Source organism: Saccopteryx bilineata, chromosome 2 (assembly GCF_036850765.1).
Source record: "Saccopteryx bilineata isolate mSacBil1 chromosome 2, mSacBil1_pri_phased_curated, whole genome shotgun sequence".
In the NCBI taxonomy this organism is placed as follows: domain Eukaryota; kingdom Metazoa; phylum Chordata; class Mammalia; order Chiroptera; family Emballonuridae; genus Saccopteryx; species Saccopteryx bilineata.
This window is the reverse complement of record NC_089491.1, coordinates 370,999,783-371,012,294: the sequence shown is the minus strand read 5'-3', so window position 1 is coordinate 371,012,294 and position 12,512 is coordinate 370,999,783. Positions and strand designations below refer to the sequence as shown.

The following is a 12,512-nucleotide window of genomic DNA, read 5'->3' as shown; positions in this document are numbered from 1 at the left end:
TCAACTAAAAACATAAACTTTCTAAATGTTCTTCTGGTCCCTAGAGTTTCTTCAGGAGTCTTTTTAACTAATTACAGAGCGCTTAACTGAAGAAATTCTCAAGAGCCCAAAAAGGGTGGTTATGTACTTAGATGTAAAATGTCTTTGTTAACGCCATTAAAAAATAACCCGGAAGTCTGAATTATATATACACTGAAAAACTTAAAACGTTGTGAATAAGTATTATTCTCTGCTACATTCTTCTTTCTTGGCAGATGATTCTTTGAAGGAGTAAGGTACTACCAATATATCTTGTTCATATATATGCTCTCTTAATTTCTCTCGTTCAAATCAGAAAGAGTTCATAATATATTAAAATAATGTCCTAAGTTGTGTAAAAAGTTGGAAAGCTGTCTTAAATAAAACTCTTACTAGAGAAAGAATCTTAAATTGGTTAGGTATGGTTAAATGTGGAAGAGACTGTTGCATAAAATATAATACCACAGGCCCTGGCCGGTTGGCTCGGTGGTGGAGCGTCGGCCTGGCGTGCGGGGGGCCCGGGTTCGATTCCCGGCCAGGGCACATAGGAGAGGCGCCCATTTGCTTCTCCCCACCCTCTTCCTCTCTGTCTCTCTCTTCCCCTCCCGCAGCCGAGGCTCCATTGGAGCGGGGATGGCCTGGGCGCTGGGGTGGCTCTGGTTGCGGCAGGGCGACGCCCCGGAGGGGCAGAGCATCGCCCCCTGGTGGGCAGAGCGTCACCCCTGGTGGGCGCGCCGGGTGGATCCCGGTCGGGCGCATGCGGGAGTCTGACTGTCTCTCTCCATTTCCAGCTTCAGAAAAAAAAAAAAAAAAAAAAAAAAACCTAAAAAAAAATAAAAAATATATATATATATAATACCACAATCAGCTTGAAACTTACCCGTTAGTAAAAGTAAGGCTTAGTCAAAGCCTGCTTTTCACCTGTGCTTTGAAGTTTTTGGTTGGTTGAAAAATAAAGCAACGGTTATAAAAAAAAATGTTGGTTTAAGGGTCCAGCATAAGAAGGCATTCCAGCAATGCCCATAAATCTTACAAGTTTAACAAACATAACTATGTACTCCTAACAAGTTCTGCTAAAGTCACCCAAGATCAAATGGCTCAAAATTCTCTAATAAGATAAAATTGTGCTATAGATTTATTTATAGGTTATTTTCCTCCTTCTAAAAACCACTCAGGGAAATTATTGCAGCCTTCTTTAAGCCAGTAACTAGTTAGATACAAGTTTTTTTTCTAAATCAAAGATTGCAAAGAATGTATAAATCATTTTTCAGCAAGCTCTTCAACATGTAGCATCAGAATTTTTTGTTAAAGTTAAGGTAGCATATAATTTAATTTTCCTTCTCGAGATTTAGGAAAGAGTAGCTAATAAAGCATGCACTATTCTATACAGAAGATGAAACGATCAGTCTGAATAACTGTTCAAAGTTCGACATGTCTAGAAAGGAGGATAAAGAAAAACAAAGCTCCCAGTGATTCTCAGTTGAATTACCAAATCAAATACTAATTTATAAACCACTCAAACCAAAAATTTTATGCAATGTTTATGAAGCTCACAATTCTTCATTCTACATAAAGGTTGGGAGGGGGAGTCCTATGTCAGGACTTCTGTCACTGAAAAAGAAATCAAGTCAGTCAGATGATTTCTTATCAAGACTGGCAGATACAAGAAACCAAAGACACCAAGTTTTTTGAGTCCATTCAAAATTCAAAGTTTAAACAACAAATAATCTTACTTTTTAGTAAACAACTATTCCTCACCTGCTTGTGTGCGTGATCATATGAGTTAATATGGTTGTCAAATTCCTGATGTTTCTGGTATTGTTTATCACAGAGTTCACAGTAAAAGTTGGCTCTGAGGTCTTCCAATGCTTTGGCGATTGCCTTCTCTTTGTCAACATAATCCTGTTAAGAACCACAAAATACAAACAGAAGATGAACTTTGTAAAATTTTAAGTGTAAATAAGTAGTCTTACCTGAAGAGAGAAAAAAGGGCTTTTGATAAAATTTAGTGATATAGGCCCTGGCTGGTGGCTCAGTGGATAGAGCGTCAGCCTGGCATATGAACGTTCCGGGTTCAATTCTGGTCAGGGCACACAGAAGTGACCATCTGCTTCTCCCTCTTCCCCTCCCGCAGTCAGTGGCTCCACCGGTTCAAGTGTAGTCTCAGACATTGAGGATAGCTTGGACTGGTGGCCCCAGCATCAGCCTCAGATGCTAAAAATAGCTCAGTACTGGAGCATCAGCCCCAAATGGGTTGTAGGGGGCAGAGATCCCATCTGGGCATATGTGGGAGTCTGTCTATCTTCCCACCTCTCACTTAAAAAAAATGTTTAGTGGTACAAGTAAAAGCCAGGTGCCCTAACTGGGATCTACTTGGCGATTGCTATCTGGGACCAATGCTCAAATCAACTGAGCTATCTTCACTGCCTGAAGCTGATGCTCAGACCAGCCAAGCTATCCTTAGTGCCCAGGGCCAATGCTGGAACCAGTCAAGCCACTGGCTGCAAGAGGGGGAGAGAAAAAAAAGGGGAGAGGGAGGGAAAGAGAAGCACACGGTCACTTCTTATAGGTGCCCTGACCCAGGATTGAACCCAGGACATCTGCATGCTGGGTGGATGTTCTATCCACTGGGAACTAAGATATTCTGGCAGCTCCTACACTTACCCTTGGCTTAAAGAAACCCAAACAGTCATATATATCAAATGTAATTTTTTTATTTTTTTTTTGGTGACAGAGATAGAGAGAGAGAGACAGATAGGGACAGACAGGAAAGGAGAGAGAAGTATCAATTCTTTGTTGTGACTCCTTAGTTGTTCATTGATTACTTTCTTACTGCCTTGACTGGGGGGTGGGGGGGCTTCAGAAGACCAAGTGACCCCTTGCTCAAGCTAGTGATCTTGGGCTCAAGCCAGTGACCTTGGACTTCAAGCCAGAGACCTTTGGGGCTCAAGCCAATGACCCCGCACTCAAGTCGGCAACCTTGGGATTTCGAAACTGGGTCCTTTGTGTCCCAGTCCGACACTCTATCCATTGTGCCACAGCCTGGTCATGCTCAAATATAACTTCTATTGCACTGAAGGAACCATGCAAGGAAAAGTAAATCCTCAAGACACATTTCTTTCCTGTCCTCTCTCTCTCTCCACTTTTTGCTGCACTGTGTATATTTCTTGAGATGCATTATAATTTAATATTCTCCCATGTATAATCTGCTATTAAAGCCTTTCATTGAGTTTTTACACTATCTCTTGCCCTGTACTCATAATCTCAATCCTTTTTCTTTATATATATTAAATTTGCTTCTGATATTGTACTTTTTCTCTATCCCTGGGTATTTGATCAATTCATGTGACTTTAAAATCATCAGTATGCTAGACACTTCCCAAATTTTTATCTCTTGCTGATATCAATTCCTCTCTTATAGCCCAAAATGGAATATTTTGGTGGTTATCTTTATTGGAAATGATAAATTTCCACAGATAATGACATGACAATCAAAATTGCAAACCACACAAAGAAACAAACCACTGTGAGAAAGTCAGGAGAAGCAACAAATGATAAAAACATACTATTACAGATAATAGAAAATTTGAAAGGAATTATAAAATAAGAACATTTAGAGTGTTTAAAAATAAAAATAGCAGAAATAGTAACCAAAAGGTAAAAGAGCATTATTTAAAAAAAAAAAAAAAAGTAAAACAAGTCAAACTGGAAAAAAAAGAGCTATTTAAAGAATTTTAAAAAGGCGTTTGGCAAACCATGTCAACCCAATAAATTAATTATTTTTTGGGGGGGAGGAGCACAGATGAACAGACAGAAAGGGAGAAAGGTGAAAAGCATCAATTCTTCATTTTGGCACCTTAACTGTTCATTGATTGCTTTCTCATATGTGCCTTAAGAGGGGGGTTCCAGCCGAGTCAGTGATCCCTTGCTCTAGCCAGTAATCTTGGGCACAGCCAGATGAACCTGTGCTCAAATCAGTGACCTCAGAGGTTTTGAACCTGGGTCCTTTGCATCCCAGGCTGACGCTTTATCCACTGCGCCACAGCCTGGTCAGGCTAAGTTAAAAATTATAATAATAATCAAAAGGCATTGATTTTTTAAAAAGTTATTGATATGTAATAAAACAGTATTTAAGTGTTAAATGTAGAATTCAGGTGGTAGGTATATGGGTATTCACTGTATAGTTCTAATTTTTCTGTGTGCTCAACAATTTTCATAATAAAATGTTGGGGATATATTACTAAAATGAAAAATGAAAAAATGATAAGTACAGCTAGAAGAGAGAGCCCTCTCTATACTATATTATTTTTAAAAAAATATTTGTTTGTTTTAGAGACGGAAGATTCCCTCAGAATCTTTCATTGAAAAGTTCACTCTTACCCTGGCGGGTTGGGTAAGTGGTAGAGGGTCTGCTGTCCTGTGGAAGTCCCAGGCACACAGGAAAAGTAACCATCTGCTTCTCCACGCATTTCTTCCCCTCCTTGTTCCCCTTCCACAGCCAGATAGATAGGTTGGAGCACTAGGCCCGGGTGCCAAGGATAGCTCAGTTGGTCCGAGGGCATCAAGTCTCAGGTGGAGTTGCCAGGTGGATTCCAGTTGGGGGGTATGGGGGAGTCTGTCTCATTATCTCCCTTCCTCTCACTTAACCCTTATCTGCAATACCATCTTTGTTTACCAAGTGGCCAAATACATAAGGGGTCTGTGCCTGGGCTCTCCTTTGTGTTCCACTGATCTACCCTTGTGTCAACAGCATACTGTCTTTCTTACCACAACTTATAATAAATTTTGAAAGCTGGTAAAGAAAATCTTTCTATCTTATGCTTTGAGACTGTTTTGACTATTCTTAGCCCTTTACACTTTCATACAAATTTTGGAATCAGCTTGTAAAATTCCATATAAAATCCTGTTGGGATTCTGACTTGGTTGTATTAAATATGATATATAGAAAATTTGGGTCTGACCTGTGGTGGCACAGTAGATAAAGCATCGACCTGGAAAGCTGAGGTTCCCGGTTCGAAACCCTAGGCTTGCCCGGTCAAGGCACATACGGAAGTTGATGCTTCCTGCTCCTCCCCCCTTGTGTCTCCCTTCTCTTTCTCTCTCCCCTCTCAAATTAATAAATAAAATCTTTAAAAAATATATAGAAAAACTGGGGGGAAAATAGTTTTTTTAATATGTTTTATTGATTTTAGAGAGGAAGGGGGTAGGGGGTGGGAGGGAGAGAGCAGGAGGGAGGGAGAGAGGAAGAGAGAGGGAGAGAGCAGGAGGGAGGGAGAGAGGAAGAGAGAGGGAGAGAGAGAAACATCAATTTGTTCCTGTACATTCCCTGACTGAGGATTGAACCAGTACCCTCTGCATGTTGGGATGAAGCTCTAGCCATCGAAACTATGTGCCCAGGGCAAAAACAGACTTCTTTATAATACTAAGTACTCTAATTCATGAACAAATTATTAAAAATTGCATTTTTTATTCATTGCTCTTTAATATCTCAATAATGTTTTAGAGTTAAGTCTTCCACATCTGTATATCTAAGTCGTTGATATACAGACACATAAACAAATTTATTATTTTATATACAGCATCCTGGATAAACTGTTAATTTGTGTAACTTATCTGTATATTCTTTTAGATATCTATATATATAATCATACCTGCAAATAAAACAATTTTGTCTCTTCCTTTCATCTCTTATATCTTTATTTATTTATTTCTAACTACCTTACTGTGCTGCTTAGGACCTCCAGCACAATATTTAATAAAAAATAATGACAGCTTGGCCCTGGCCGGATGGCTCAGCAGTAGAGCTTGGCCTGGCGTGTGGAAGTCCCAGGTTCGATTCCTGGTCAGGACACAAAGGAGAAGCGCCCATCTGCTTCTTCAACCTTCCTCCTCTCCTTCCTCTCTGTCTCTCTCTTTTCCTCCCGCAGCCAAGGCTCCATTGGCGCAAAGTTGGCCCGGGAGCTGAGGATGGCTCCATGGCCTCTGTCTCAGGAGCTAGCTAGAATGGCTCTGCCCGCAGTGGAGCACCACCCCAAATGGGCAGAGCATCACTCTCTAGTGGGCATGCCAGATGGATCCCAGTTGGGCGCATGCAGGAGTCTGCCTCCCTGCTTCTAACTTTGAAAAATACAACAACAATAATAATAATGACAGCAGACATCTTTATCACATCTCTTCACCTCAAAAGGAGAACTTTCAACTTTTTAATATTAAATATAATATCTCCTACATAGTTTCTATAGGCATTCTATCTGGTTAAAGTCTTTTCTTTATCAAGTTGGACAAAACTAATCATTATGAATGAATGCTGCATTTTAAATAATGCTTTTATATTTTTTGCATCTATTAAGACAAATCATATTTTTCCCTTTAATCTCTTAATGTTGCTGATTGTATAAATTGATTTCTAACATGAAGCAATCTTGCATTCCTGAGATAACTTGGTCATGATATATCTTAAATTCCCCTGTTTGCTAGTGTCTTTTTTTTTTTTTTTTTTTAAACATTCTTTTTCTTAATTTTTTATTTTTTTTATTCATTTTAGAGAGGAGAGGGAGAGAGAGAGAGAGAGAGAGAGAGACGAGAGGAGGAGCTGGAAGCATCAACTCCCATATGCGCCTTGACCAGGCAAGCCCAGGGTTTCGAACCGGCAACCTCAGCATTTCCAGGTTGACGCTTTATCCACTGCGCCACCACAGGTCAGGCCATGTCTTTTTTTTTTTTTTTTTTTTTTAATTTTTTTATTTTTTATTTTATTTATTCATTTTAGAGGAGAAAGAAAGAGACAGAGAGGAGAGAGAGACAAGGGGGAGGAGCTGGAAGCATCAACTCCCATATGTGCCTTGACCAGGCAAGCCCAGGCTTTCGAACCGGCGACCTCAGCATTTCCAGGCCAACGCTTTATCCACTGCGCCACCACAGGTTAGGCTTTTTTTTAATTTTTTAAAAAGATTTATTTATTTATTTATTATAGAGAGGGGAAAGAGAGAAAGAAAGAGAGAGAGAGAGAGAGAAAGAGAAGGGGGGAGGAGCAGGAAGCATCAACTCCCATATGTGCCTTGACCAGGCAAGTCCAGGGTTTTGAACCGGCAACCTCAGCGTTTCCAGGTTGACACTTTAGCCACTGCGCCACCACAGGTCAGGCCTGCTAATGTCTTAAGATGTACATTTGTATTATAAGTCAGTGTCATATAATTATTCTTTGCATACTATCCTTATCAGGATTTAGCATCATGGTGGTATTAGTTTCTCAGCAAATGAGCTCAGAGTTTTTCCTTCTTTTCAATACTCTGAAAAATCAGAAAGTTGCTGGTAAGGTGTAAAGTTATTCCTTTTAGGAATTTTAACAGAACTCAACAGTGAAATTATTGGGCTTTATGAAAAAAAATTTTAAAGCACACATTCAATTTATATAATAGTTTAAAGATTATTGCCCTGGCTGAATAGCTCAGTTGGTTAAAGCATCATCCTGATATGCCAAGGTTGTGGGTTCAGTTCCTGATCAGGGCACATATGAGTCAACCAATGGATGCATAAATGAGTGGAACAATAAATCAATGTTTCTCTCCCTCTCCTTCCTCTCTTTAGTATCAATCATAAAATTTTAAGAAAGTTATAAGATTATCAAAGTTTTCTATTTCTTTTTTTAAAGATTTTATTTATTCATTTTACAGAGAGAGGAGGGGAAGCGAGCAGTATCAACTCATAGTTGCTACACTTTAGTTGTTCACTATTTGCTTGCTGTATGTGCCTTGACTGGGCAAGCACAGGGCTTCAAACCAGCAACCTCAGTGTTCCAGTTCACTGCTCTATCCACTGTGCCACCACAGGTCAGGCTGAAGTTTTTTATTTCTTTCTGAATCTATTTTAACAATTTATAAAGAAAATGTTTCACTTAAACCTAGTTTTACATTTAGTGGCATGAAGTTATGTTTTAGTGTCTGCTACATCTGAAAATATCATCCTTTTTTCATTATTGATACTGATTTTCTATGTTTTTTCTTAATTTCACCACAAGTACATTAAAGAACTAAGTTTTGGCTTTGTTGTATGTTTGTTTTCTGTTTTGTTCATTTCTATTCATTCTTTAGTTTATTTTGCTATTCTTTTTCCTGAATTTATCTCCCGCTGCTCTTTTTTCCTAACATAAGCATTAAGAATATGTATTTGCTACCAAACACCACATTGCTTTAGCTTATACTGTAAGTTTTGATATGTAGTGTTTATATCTTTCAGTCTAAAATATTTTCCAATTATCACTTTGTTTTATTCTTTCACTGACAGGTTATATAAAAATGTATTTCTTAATTTACAAACAGGAATTTTTCTATTTTAACTTTTGTGGTTTGATAACTTGATTTCAGTTTTTGAAATTTGTTGATACTTTATGACACAATATATAATAAAATTTTCTTTTGTTCTTTTTAGCTGGAGTTTGTTTATTGTGTTATTCAAATCTTCTAAATATCTATGCTGATATTTTCCCTCTACTACTTTTATCATTCACTAATCAAGTATATTAAAATCTCCCACAACTGTGGTGATTATAACATTTCTCCTTGTAGTTCTGTCAGTTTTTGCTTTACATATGTTTTATGGTAGAACACATTAAAAAAACATAAATCCCTGCCCTGGCCAGATAGCTTTGTTGGTCAGAGAATCATCCTGAAGCACAGAGGTTGTTGGTTCGGTCCCTGGTTAGGGCACATAAAGGAACAGATCGATGTTCCTGCCTCTCTCTCTCCCTCTTCCCTTTCCTCTCTAAAATCAATAAAATAAATATAATAAATAAATAAATCCCTTTCTCTCTTCTCATTTTAAGTATCGTGAGAAAATAAGTTTACACACACACACGGTGTCCGTAAAGTCATGGTGCACTTTTGACTGGTCACAGGAAAGCAACAAAAGACGATAGAAATGTGAAATCTGCACCAAATAAAAGGAAAACCCTCCCAGTTTCTGTAGGATGATGTGGCAGCATGTGCGCATGCGCAGATGATGACGAAACACCATGTATACAGTGGAGCAGCCCACGGCCATGCCAGTCAAGATGTGGGTGGTACACAGGAAAGTTCAGTGTGTTCTGTGGCTCGCTAAATTCAAACCCGTGACCAAAGTGCAACGTGAATATCGGCATGTTTATAACAAAGTGCCACCACGTAGGAATAACATTACTCGGTGGGATAAGCAGTTGAAGGAAACCGGCAGTTTGGTGGAGAAACCCCGTTCTGGTAGGCCATCAGTTAGTGACGAGTCTGTAGAGGCTATACGGGATAGCTAGCTAAGGAGCCCTAAAAAAACTGTGCGTGAGCCCACATTGAACTGCACTGAATAGGTATGAAACTGGGAGAGTTTTCCTTTTATTTGGTGCAGATTTCACATTTCTATTGTCTTTTGTTGCTTTCCTGTCTGTGACTGGTCAAAAGTGCACCATGACTTTACGGACACACTGTAGTTGCGTTCCTTTATTTGTGCATTAATTGCTTCTCATATGTGCCTTGACATGGGGGTGTGTGTGCCTCAAGCCAAGTCAGTGACCCCTTGCTGAAGCCAGTAACCTCAGGGTTTCAAACCTGGGTCAACACTATTTACTGTGCCAACAATGGTCAGGCTGTTTACTATTCTTTTTTTTTTTTTTTTTTTTTTAAAAAAAAAAAAGCTGGAAACAGGGAGAGACAGTCAGACAGACTCCCACATGCGCCCGACTGGGATCCACCCGGCACGCCCACCAGGGGCGATGCTCTGCCCACCAGGGGGCGATGCTCTGCCCATCCTGGGCATCGCCATGTTGCAACCAGAGCCACTCCAGCGCCTGAGGCAGAGGCCACAGAGCCATCCCCAGCGCCCGGGCCATCCTTGCTCCAATGGAGCCCTGGCTGCGGGAGGGGAAGAGAGAGACAGAGAGGAAAGCGCGGTGGAGGGGTGGAGAAGCAAATGGGCGCTTCTCCTGTGTGCCCTGGCTGGGAATCGAACCCGGGTCCTCCGCACGCTAGGCCAACGCTCTACCGCTGAGCCAACCAGCCAGGGCTTGTTTACTATTCTTAAAACACCCCATTCATTAAAAAACAAAAAAGTTTACCAATAGGTATCAAACTCTCAAAGGACTTTTTTTAATTGTTACTTTTTTTTTTTAATTGTTACTTTTTTTTTTTTTTTTTGAGAGAGAGAGAGAGAGAGACAGAAAGAGGAATAGAGGGACAGATAGGGACAGAAAGGCAGGAAGGGAGAGAGATGAGAAGCATCAATTCTTTGTTGTGGCACTTTTGTAGTTCATTAATTGCTTTCTCATATGTGCTATGATCCAGGGGCTGCAGAAGAGCGAGTGACCCCTGGTTCAAGCCAGTGACCATAGGATATCTATGATCCCACCCTCAAGCCAGATGAGCCTGCGCTCAAGCCGGTGACCTCAGGGTTTTGAACCTGGGTCCTCTGCGTCCTAGTACAATGCTCTATCCACTGCGCCACTGCCTGGTCAGGCTAACTGTTACTTTTTAAAAAATATTTTATTTATTGGTTTTACGGAGGGGGGGGGACAGTGGGGAGCAGCGAGAAGTAAAATTGCTTCAGTTTCGTTGTTCATTGCTAGCTTGTTGCTTGTGTGTGTACCCTGACTAGGCAAGCCCAGGGTTTCAAACTGGTGACAACTTCAGCATTCCAGGTTGACAGTCTAACCCCTGCACCACCACAGGTCAAGCCAAAGAACTCTTAAGTTAACAATTTTTACCGCTATTAATACCTACTGTGTACCAGGCATTGTGTTTTCAAGCACTAATGCAATCTTCCCAACAAATGTATAAAGTGGGTATTATTATCTCTATAATTTTATTTTTAATTTGATTTTAGAAGGAGAGGGAGGGAGGGAGGAACAAGAGAAGAAGGGAGAGAGGGAGGGAGAACGAGAGACAAAGAAACATTGATTTGTTGTTCCACTTATTTATGTATTCATTGGCTGATTCTTGCATGTGCCCTGACCTGATATTGAACCCACAATCCTGGCGTATGGGGACAACACTCTAACCAACTGTACCACCCAGCAAGGCTCTACAGTTTTTGTTTTTTTTGTTTGTTTGTTTTTTACAGAGACAGAGAGAGAGCCAGAGAGAGGAATAGACAGGGACAAACAAAAACGGAGAGATGAGAAGCATCATTAGTTTTCTGTTGCACGTTGCAACACCTTAGTTGTTCATAGATTGCTTTCTCATATGTGCCTTGACCGTGGGCCTTCAACAGACAGAGTAACCCCTTGCTCGAGCCAGCGACCTTGGGTCCAAGCTGGTGAGCTTTTGCTCAAACCAGACGAGCCTGCACTCAAGCTAGCGACGTTGGGGTCTCGAACCTGGGTCCTCTGCATCCTAGTCCGACGCTCTATCCACTGCGCCACCGCCTGGTCAGGCCAAGGCTCTACAGTTTTTACAGAGGCAATAAATAGGAAAGTTCAGAAACTTGAGTACTACTTCTTGAGATCTAATCACCACCAAATGTCAAACAAATGCTGCTAACAGAGGTCCTTTTCACTGAAACTTATTTCGTTCAGTGTGAGCACCCCACAGGCAAAAAAGGCTTCATTTAAGTACCTTGTACTTCTGTCTCAATTCTTCCGTGTCTTCTTTTTCCACTTCTAGGACACGGCGCCGTTCGGTAGCATCTTCGGCATAATCGAGCTTAACAAAAATAGGTACAATTAGTCTTAATTCCTAAAATGTCCCCAATTAGCTAATAAAAGTCATCTGCACACCTGCAGTACTGTATGAAAATAAAATACTCTGTATTTTGCTCAGCAATCTTGTTTTATTGTCAACCGACAAAGAAAATGGCAAGCGGAAAAGTTCATTAATCCTCTCATGCTGGTGTTTCTAAAAGGCATATTAAAAAAAAAATGGTAACAAACTTTAATTCAATGTTCAATGCCAAAGAGTTAGGGGTAAACAGAGAAAGTATTTTAGGCAATGAAAAGCTATCACAGATAACAGCTGTACACATCTCTATAGGGACAAAGCTTCGATGACAGCAAATATTTTAAGAGTTAAGCAACAGTGCCTACTGAAACAAGCACCAGGGTCTGAGTTTAAGTCTCATCTTGCCCTTTGGCATAACCCTTTGCAAACCATTCAATTTATTTATGCCTCAGTTAAAATAGGGTTATAACTTGCCACCTATCTGCCTCAAAGGCAGTATTAAATAAAAAAATATATATATATTTAAATTTCCAAAGAAAAATATTAAAACTATATTCTATTTAATAAATGTATTCTTGCACTGGCATGAGTTTAGAATCAATATAATTTTATTTATTTATTTATTTATTTTGGTGACAGAGTCAGACAGAGGGACAGATAGGGACAGACAGGAAGAAAGAAAGATGAGAAGCACCAATTCTTCATTGTGACACTTTAGTTGTTCATTGATTGTTTTCTCATATGTGCCTTGACTGGTGGGCTACACCAGATCAAGTGACTCCTTGCTTGAGCTAGCGACCTTGGGCTCAAGCTGGTGAG

General features: G+C 40.1%; 1 protein-coding gene across 4 annotated transcripts in view; it reads right to left on the bottom strand.

Moving 5' to 3' along the window:
* GPATCH8 (G-patch domain containing 8) overlaps window positions 1–12,512 on the bottom strand; it is a 91,947-nt gene that overhangs the window by 24,173 nt on the left and 55,262 nt on the right. For all 4 annotated transcript variants that reach the window (XM_066263445.1, XM_066263446.1, XM_066263447.1 and 1 more), the window contains exons 5-6: window positions 11,592–11,678; window positions 1,777–1,920 (exon numbers count right to left, since the gene is read on the bottom strand). In XM_066263445.1, coding sequence (XP_066119542.1) covers window positions 1,777–1,920; window positions 11,592–11,678 — 231 coding nt within the window. The remainder of the gene's footprint in view (window positions 1–1,776; window positions 1,921–11,591; window positions 11,679–12,512) is intronic.